Source organism: Numida meleagris, chromosome 13 (genome assembly GCF_002078875.1).
Source record: "Numida meleagris isolate 19003 breed g44 Domestic line chromosome 13, NumMel1.0, whole genome shotgun sequence".
Classification (NCBI taxonomy): Eukaryota; Metazoa; Chordata; class Aves; order Galliformes; family Numididae; genus Numida; species Numida meleagris.
The window spans coordinates 2,553,793-2,563,061 of NC_034421.1; the positions used below are offsets into that span (position 1 = coordinate 2,553,793).

General features: G+C 42.8%; 1 protein-coding gene across 4 annotated transcripts in view; it reads right to left on the minus strand.

Annotated features, from left to right (window-relative positions):
• The window catches only part of C13H7orf50 (chromosome 13 C7orf50 homolog), a 102,190-nt gene extending 93,215 nt beyond the window's left edge, over nt 1–8,975 (minus strand). Inside the window, exons 1-2 of one of the 4 annotated variants that reach the window (XM_021412208.1) lie at nt 8,837–8,975; nt 7,447–7,576 (exon numbers count right to left, since the gene is read on the minus strand). In XM_021412208.1, coding sequence (XP_021267883.1) covers nt 7,447–7,575 — 129 coding nt within the window. In that variant the 5' untranslated portion in view covers nt 7,576; nt 8,837–8,975. Of the gene's footprint in view, nt 1–7,446; nt 7,577–7,660; nt 7,840–8,519; nt 8,708–8,772 lie in introns of those variants that run through there. The other 3 variants (XM_021412209.1, XM_021412205.1, XM_021412207.1) reach the window with 3 other exon arrangements.

A 9,269-nucleotide genomic window follows, 5' to 3' on the forward strand; every position in this document is an offset into this window, starting at 1 on the left:
TTAAGCTCAGTTGTCAGAGAGGTATATAGTGATATACAGCGATCTGTGCCATGTGCTACATTTTCAGGAGAGACACACCGGGTTTGAAAATCTGAGCGCTCTCCATTCATATTTATAATTTTGACGTCTTCTCTACCCTTGGAAAAATGGTATTTTCCAAACTATTTATTCTCCATTGACATATGATACTCTGAAGTTTTAGCCCTTGCCTTTTAGCTTCCTTTCAAACTTCCATTCCATCACCCAGCAGCGTGACACAGCCAGGAGCCAAGAATAAACAGCTGCAGACCGAGCCAGCCACCCAAGCTGACAACAAGACAGCAATGCCTTCCCAGGACTGCAGGCCCTGCAGGATCAACTCACTGCCTTTCACTCAGCATCTTGCATGCTGCCTCAGTTATTTACATCATACAGTTAACTCCACTGCAACGCATTTAGAGATGCTTGTCAAGTAGCCTTGCTCTTTGCAAAGCCTGCCTTACAGATGCAAATTATTAAGATAATGCTGAAAATTCAATAAAACATCGTATGATGATCATCTGCTTCATGTCCTACAGAACTCGAGTGGGATTCAATTAGAAGTAGGTAAATGCATTCAAAGATAGGGTCTGGTTCTTTAGGTAAAAGGCTCTCCTGTCAAATACCTCCATGCTTGTACTCGCAACACTTCAGGCAGCTTCTACAAGTCCAATGATTAATTTTCTGTTCTAATTACCTGTTGGATGTAACAGACGAGCATTTTACAAGAATTTATACATCTACATGGCTTTGATCTAACACACAAGAGCCATTTTACCCATTCTGTGATTTATTAATTAACATCTATAGATATACACCACTCTTTCATGTGGCTCACAATGTTGCCTCTAAACTCAAAGAGAATTTTGGAGGAGGAAAACTGGTGAAATAGGGCTAGTTCCTCATCCATACTGAGGAAGTAGTTATCACGCCCCATCTGCTCTGAAAAGTTTTGTGTTTTACAATAGATTCCATCAATGCAAAATAATCAGTATTTGATAAAAATCCTCATTACTCCCATTTGGTTTTAAAAAGCAGCAACATTCTGCAAAGGACTGGGAAAGCTGCTGATTCTAACAGTGACCTTACTTTAAACATTCAAGTCTGTGCCATTTTTTCTATTTTTTCTTTTTTTAGATAAATTAACACTTAAAGAATCGGACCGAGAGCAAGAGGAAGGAGTAGATCCATGGGATTCAGTTTGCAGTCCTCTGTTACACTGCACACACTCCACGTCCCCAGCTCCATCAGGAGCAGTTGCCTGTGAATGGCCTTTACAGACATCAGAACGTAGTAAACAATGTACAGTGTAACTTCTTGCCAAGTAGAATGCATTTTGAGAATTTATACATGCAATTGGATTTTTTTTTATGAACATCTAATTATTTCTGAGGGGTTTGGACCTCATTTTTTATTTTAAGTAATTTGGGCCTTTTCTAGCTATTTTCATTTGTGATGTCTCTGTGATGAATTAGAACGAGAAAACAAAACCATAGTGGACAAAGGCACAACAGCAGTGTCCTCAATTGAGTGGAACTGAGCAGTACACACTCAGCCACACCTGCCCCTGCTCCTGACTTCAGTGATTCTCAGCATCCTCAACAGCTTCAGCCGTGAGTGGGAACCCTGTGCCGAGTTCCAATTTCCTGAAAATATGTGCAGCTAAGTCATGAAAGCAAGGATTTATATTGGAAGCCTAACAAGAACAGTCAAGGAAAGTTCTCACCACTGAGTAAGGAGCAGGACCTGAAAGGAAATGTCAGTTGTGCTCCGAGAAAGAATTTCCCCTCTTCATAGCAAATGAGGACCAGTTGTGTTTCACCACCAAACTCCCATCACCTCAATTCCTGGGTATAAGGAAAAGTAAGGAACTAAATTTGAATGTATACAGATTAATGCAAATCCTCAGAATGAGTACAAAACATTTTGTGGTTAATATGTACTGAAAAATGCACAAATCTTTGGTTTAAAAGTAAGAAATGCACCACATTGTTTATCCCAAACACAGTTGGGGACGTGAGCCTTTCGCCTGGGAAAACCATCTTCAAAGCAGCAACTGTTTTCCCAGCTGTGAACACTCTTTCCTGGGAAATCTACTCGTACCATTACAAAAATAATTTTCAAAGGAATGTGAAATTATTCAGCCTAATCTATGCATATCCGTATTTCAGACATTATTTTGTACCTTCTTAGACATGTTTGTTTACAAAAGGCCTCGTATTCCCTACAAACACGATGTGGTGTTACAAAAAAAAAATTGACTTTTTTTAAAAGATAAATAAATACGTGGTTAATTCAATAAAATAATTTGTACCAACTCTATCAATATTCTGAGTAAGAAGTGTTAGCAGGAAACAAATAGTTCTGTCCCATAAGCAGCTGCCCTCTGAGTTTGTTTTTTTATTCCCTTTTCCCTAATTTGAATAATATTGCATAGATATTAAGAAAGCAGACAAAACACGTAGGATCCCACACAGCAAGTCACAAATGGGGTCCCAGTTTGGTAATTGCTTTCAGTGATTACAGGGCCGTCCTGCAGAGCAGCAGTCCGAGGCCCAGGCCCAGCGAGCAGGCCCTTGGAGCAAGGCAGAGAACAGCACGACTGAAACCAGTAAAAGCAACCAATGGCGAGGTAGGCCAAAGGAAAGAGAGACAGGCCCAATGTTTCCATTGCAGACTGACCCAGCCCAGCAGGCTAACGGAAGTTTGCTGATATCCTCACTGACATTTAACTTCACCACTTCGAGAAGGAGCTATCCTCCCTTCCTCATCACCAGAAGAGAGATTAATTCACCAGAGGGATCCATCCCAACAAAACACCAACTGCTGGTGTACCCCTACATCAAGATGGGGATGAAAGATTGTGTCATCTTCTCTTCATAACACGGACAGATCTCTATTTGCACACTAGAAATACAAACCACGTGGTCAAAAAACATTACAATTTTCTTATTTTAGGAGGTTTTGCTAAATAAAACAAATTTTTTAGTAACCTATTTTCCTTTTATTTTTTCCCAATATGGAAGACAGGTTCTCTAAATATTTATTAAAAATTAATCCATGGATAACACTAAGCATAGCACGCAGGATTAAGTTAGTAAAGCAAAACTACAAATGCAGGAGGACACACTAAGTGGTACAACTTCACAACAATGTTCAGGGTGGAAAATACAGCTTATTTTGGTGGCTACCCGAAAAGCTTCACATCATTCAAAATAAATCAATGAATAAATCGAAGTAACAAGACAGGACTCATAGACTTTGTTTGCAAACCATCCACAGCTCATTATTTCAACAACAGGCTTTAGTATGAATTAGTGGGCTGCCAAAGAAAGAAATACACTTCTCGATGAGAGCTTTACAGTATCTGCTTGATAGATCTTAGGCCACAAACCTCTGGTTTACATTCATTAACCATTCACATTACTCTCCCAGTTACCTGACAACAAGCAGCGTTAGAGATCGTATCAAAGTAGCGCTCCCAACTATTCCACCAAGCTCAAGCCAAAATGTTTCCCCCCTCAGCTGAAACACTGCGGTGTGGGGGGGGGTTTCCACTACTATATGCAAAACAATGATTTTAAAGAATCAGTTTTTGTGGTTTGCTTTGCTGCAGCGAGAGTTTAATAACTCCTCATCAGTCTTGATCACAACTCCCAAAAGGCTGGAGAGAAAAACACTTTCCCTACTAAATTTGCCATTTTCCATTTAGCAAACAGAGCTTACTGTTTGGGCACCTGCACAGCAGCCCTCTGATTAAAGAAACACTCTGAGCTACTTGTTTATTTGCCATTGTTTGTACTGCCTGTATGGAATCTCAAAAATTAAATTCCTTTCCCACTGATTTTGCCTCTATCTGGGGGAAATGTTGATTCCTCCTCCTCCAACCACAAGCACTGCTGCAGATGACAAGGAACAGACAAGGACTCGTGCTGCATGAGCATTACCCAAAATACCCTTCAACCACAAACAACAGGATTTGATTTATAATGACCTGACTGGCTCTTACTCAATTTTCCTTGAAGTTACAACATTTGCCAGACTAAATTGGGAAGGAAGAGGAAATTAACGTTGTTTTCTATGGATTATCAATTTTGAGTCTCTTGCTTAATAGATGTTCAACTCTGGATGGAAGAATTTCTTACTGTTCTGCAGAAAGCCTGCAGCTCTGAAAACAGCACTGGTGGAACAAGATCCAGCCCTTATGTTCCAAGGTTAAATGATCCTTCAGTACAGTAAGGTCATTCTCAGCAGAACTCAAACAGCCTTCATGACCAAAGCCATCGCTACACGTTGTTCCTTGCCTACAAGGTTCTAAGTGTCAGTTCTGCTTTTCAGTAAGCTTCTGTGGCGCTGAGGCAGCTAAATCTGAAGGGTGAAGAAATCCATAAACAGAAGCAAGACACAACTGACTGCAAACAAGCACTTCTAATGCTTTTGTTATTTCAGCATGACAGATGACAACATCATAAATATTCTTTTCATGGAACCGAGACAAAATCAATTTGTCACAGACAAGGCCCATCAGAAAGTTTTTATTTAAGAAGCCAATGTTTAACTTCAGACCACCAGCCTACATGACATACTTCAAATTTCTTCTCTTTATGCCTATATTATGTGACAGTATAAAGAATAATCTCCAATTATAGTAAGGTTTAACGTAAGACCGTGTTGGTAAACTACAAAATCATTAAAAAACAAAGAAACTAATGTCCAGGCATTTTAAAAATCAATGTAAAAACACATGGGTTTTATTGCCAAGCAGCTAAATAAAACAGTAACATTGTGGAAACCAATTAGAAAAAAAAGCAAGGTGAATTAAATCTAGAAACTTGTATTGCTCAGCTCCACTAGGATTTGTCATCCAGAGCCGCGTGGTTCTAAGATCGTTCAGGAAACATTTCTGCCGTACCTGAATCACTCACTGCTATTCAACGTAAAGAAAAGAAACTGAGAAGATGAAAATCAATAAGACATCAAGGTTACTCCGAAAGGTCAAGTTGTTCCAAGGAAAAATGCTTTCATCTCAGGCTGCTGAGAATTTCTGAAATAAATTCCATGAAGCAGTGATCAATGTATACTAAATTCAGTCACTTACAACAGATTTCAACGTGCCTGCCTGCAGCTCTGTAACAAAATCAATTAGAGATTTACATTTTCCACTTTGCAGAATAAAAGTGCTGTTACGGAATAGGAAAAAAAGTAAATCATGGGAAAGAAAAGTGACTTAATGACCCAGTGAAAACTCTCCCCCACTAAAAGCAGCGTGCCCCGCTGCTAGCTTTTGACTTATTTCCATCACATGAGACTGTTTAGCTGGATCCTACCAATTCTTGCATTAAGAATGCCAGAAAGTCCTCTTTAATTCAGTTACTGCGTTAGAAGTCCATCGCAGCAAATCTGAATCCAGCTGTCATACTTGACCAATTTCTGCTGGTCTACCAAAGGTTAAGCTTACTTTCAAGTAGCAGACAGCTTAAAGGAAAGAAAGTTGCAGAACATTCTCAGCAGCTGTCTAAACCTTTGTTCCATCCAGCTCCCAGAGCGCATCACTCTGCAGCTTCCTTCTCTTGAGAGTTCCTTCTCACCTTCCTGTACATGCAAAGCAAGTGTACCTTGTTTTCAACTACATTTTCCACGCTGACAAGGTCTGATTGCCAACAGCATTTTAAAGCACAAAGCCACTGTGAGTTAACTGAGTGTTCCGCACAAAGCTGGGAGGACACATGAGCAACAGTCAAGGTGGGATACAGCTGACATTCATTAGCCATTTCTGCATTAAAATCGCTTAAGATCTGCCTGACATTCTTCATCCTCGCCAGCCATTTCAAACAAAAAAATGTGGTCTACTGACTTACACTTTCCTACTATCAACAGTCATAGTTTATAAAGCTGATGCCAAAAAATGGCTTCTTATAGACCTTATATGGTATTCCCTAAAACTAACACCAGATACATGTTTAAGCCACCCACTGACACCAACATTTATAGTTCTAAGAGCGCTGTGCCTAGTCATGTTCCCTAACAGCACTAAGGAACCTGCTTTCCATTTTATATTTGCTCTCTCTTTCACTGTTCTACAGCCTGCATGAACAAGGAGAGCTAATCCAGGGCTCCTATCAGCTTATCAGTTGACATCAGATGGTCCAAAAAGAAAGATCCTGCTTGCCAGGGGGCTGAAGTCCCCTTGGGATTCCTTCCACTCGCACATAAAATGCTACAGATTGTCACAGACAATAAAATTTTAATTTTGACTTTCAATTTCACACTTTTTACCCCGGAAAATTATTTTCACACGAACTGAATTATATTCCTGTGAATCTGAAGTCCATAATGCACATCTCACAAAGGGGAGGAGAAACATTCCCTTTTATGAAGCTATAAATAAGAGACTTTCCTTTTTGCTTTGAAACAGACAAAGATGCACTCTTTCCTTACTTCAGCACATTCCTGCTGAGTTCAAAACCACGAGCATTTACAGGCCTCCAAACAGCTACTGCCCGTAGGTTGGCTTTCCTCATGGTTCACAACAGCTAGAGACGCTTGTACACGCACGCGCTCTCAGAAAAAAAGTATTCTTGTCAATAAGCTTAGCTAAAGCACAGTAATAAAATAAGAAGTACTATTTTCTAGTTACGATCTCCCTTGAGTCATACATCTCATGATAAATGACAGTGACATGTAGCTCTCACGTTTACCTTACGGAAGGCCAGGAAACAGAACTGTGTGTTGTAAGACCACGGCTTGTCATTGCCCTGACAATTCCTAAGTGAAAGAACTTCACCTTTCGTTCTCCACTTTGTTACATCAAACTACTTTTGTTTCTTTGATCCACATCCTACATTAAGCACTTGGAAGAACCAAATAAAGTCACCTTGTTTGGTATCATTTCCATCAGAAAAAAGTTCACACCCTTTGGTTTCCACTTCATATCTCAATATTGTTAATCTCATTGTCATAAAATCACTTGATCAAGTATTCCATTACACAAAGAGACTGCTGACACCTTCTGGCCACTTGACATTCTGTACAAATATCAACAGGATTTCCATGAAAAAAATCTTTCATGCTTTTCCAACCACTCAGAATCACATGAGGGCTTAGGCTACGCCTCCATTGCCATATGACAGTTGCGTACAGCCATGGGGTTCCCCTTTCACTCACATGCTCTTGCTCATCCTTTGTCTTCCACAAAAGCATTCAGAAAAAAAACAGAGACTGACTGCTACAACTATACAAACCAATCAGACACAGCCCAACATTTTTGCTTAATTTATCTTCCCTTTTTCACTTTGACTCCAGGTGTATCACATTCAAGGGACCATTGCAACTGAATCACATAGCATATTCAGACTCAGCATAGAACACCACAGGTAACAATCTATCCACGACTCATTGAATTAAACAGTGAAAACCAGGATGCCCTACCTGGAGACTTGGTTTCTTTTTCTTCGGCTCAGTTTCTGACTCCAGCTCTCCCTTTTGGGTCACACGTTGCTTCAGCTTTTTTCTTTTTTCTTCCTTCATTTCTTTGCTTTGTATATTCTTCTTTGCCATTCTGAAATAGAATATTATCTAATTATCAACTATCAAAACACAATGAAAACTCTTTTAGTTTTTTTTTAATCTTAAATGCACAAACCTCATATACAGAGCCTTTACTAGTACAAGAACTATATCTTAACTATGAAAATAATTGTTTGTATCGAACAATTAATTTTGCAACATTTTCAGCTTTTTCCTTTCAGAATACATTCCAGCTCAGCTACTGCAACACCAGAATGTCACTTCCCTGTAGAAAACTCCATGGCTACCGTCCTCTCTGAGGGCCCAGCACCCACAGCGCTTCAGCCTTCGTGGTGGCAGCACCCATAACTGCTGCAGTGCTGCCTGCAGGCTGTGCTGCACCTGGGAGGTCAGTAGCACAGCGCTGCCTGCAGGGGACAAGGCCCCAGTATACGAGGGCTGCTCCAAAAGTAATGCCTCCTATTTTGTTACGTAGGCCCACAACGTCAGAAACAGATGTTGGTGGGATGGCAGTAAAGGCTGAACTTTCCCACCAATATCCCCGTGAGATTTTTGTTGCTGCGTGACAGATTATAAAGGGGCCCTCTGGACAGAATAGCACCTGACATGGAAGCGCATATGAAGCAAAGGCGTGCCACTGAATTCCTTCAGGTAGAAAAAATGGCACCCACCAACATCCAGTGATGCTTGCTGAATGCTTATGGAGACCAAACAGTGGTTGTGAGCACAGTGAGGAGGTGGGTAGTGCATCTCAGCCGTGGTGACAGCAGTCACCTCCACTGGCACAATTCTCTACAGACATGGCATACAGGCTCTTGTTCATCACTGGGGGAAGCACACGGCTCATGGTGGTTGTAACGGGATGGAAAACACAGCAATGCCAGCAGAACAGCAAGGTCCCAGGCTGCACCAAGTGAAGATTTGCTCAAAGACAACAGCCGTGGGCACAGAAACAAAGCAAAGAAGCTGCTTACCTTCGGAAGGCCTCAGGTAGGGAAGGATCTCCAGCAAGATCCCCCTGCCTGCACTGCCAACCCCTAAATGAGGGCTGGGAAGGGGTGGATCCTGCCTGCACCCTTCCGGTCACACAGCTGCATTGCATTGCATGCACCTGAGCTCCCCTGGCTGCTCTCCCACCACACCGACACGAGGGCAAAGCCGCAGAGCAGCCCCGCACCTGCGGCCCGATCCCCACGGGGCAGAGAGACCCAGGGGCCCCGCACCCGCCAGGGACACGAGGGGGAAGAGCCCACGGCACCACACAACCACATCCCCGCACACCGCCACGCACCTCTCCCGCAGCCCGCCTCCTCCGCGCTTTTAACTGAGCCTCGCGCTTGGCGCCGCAGCCCGCCCCCTTTCTCCCGTTGGTTGCAGAGCAGGAATGGGAGCTTCTGGTTGGCTCTCGGCGTGCCAATCTGGTGAGCGACCAATAGGAAACGGCGCTCCGGCGTAAAGAGTGCGCGTGCCGAGAGCGACCCGGCCGGCTCGTGGAGGGCAGCTGTGACGTCAAATCTCTGCGCCGAGCTGGTCCGCGTGGACGGCGGCCCCGCCTCCGGGGGGGGGGGGCAAGGCACTGTCCCCGCCCGCCGTTGCCCGGGTGACGGCCGCCGTGCTTGGCACCCACCCGGGGTCTGCGCAGCTATTGTGGGTGGATAGGAAACGCGTCCCAGGGCAGGGCTTCCCGGGAACGTGCCAATACCCGTTGCTATAAATACCGCATG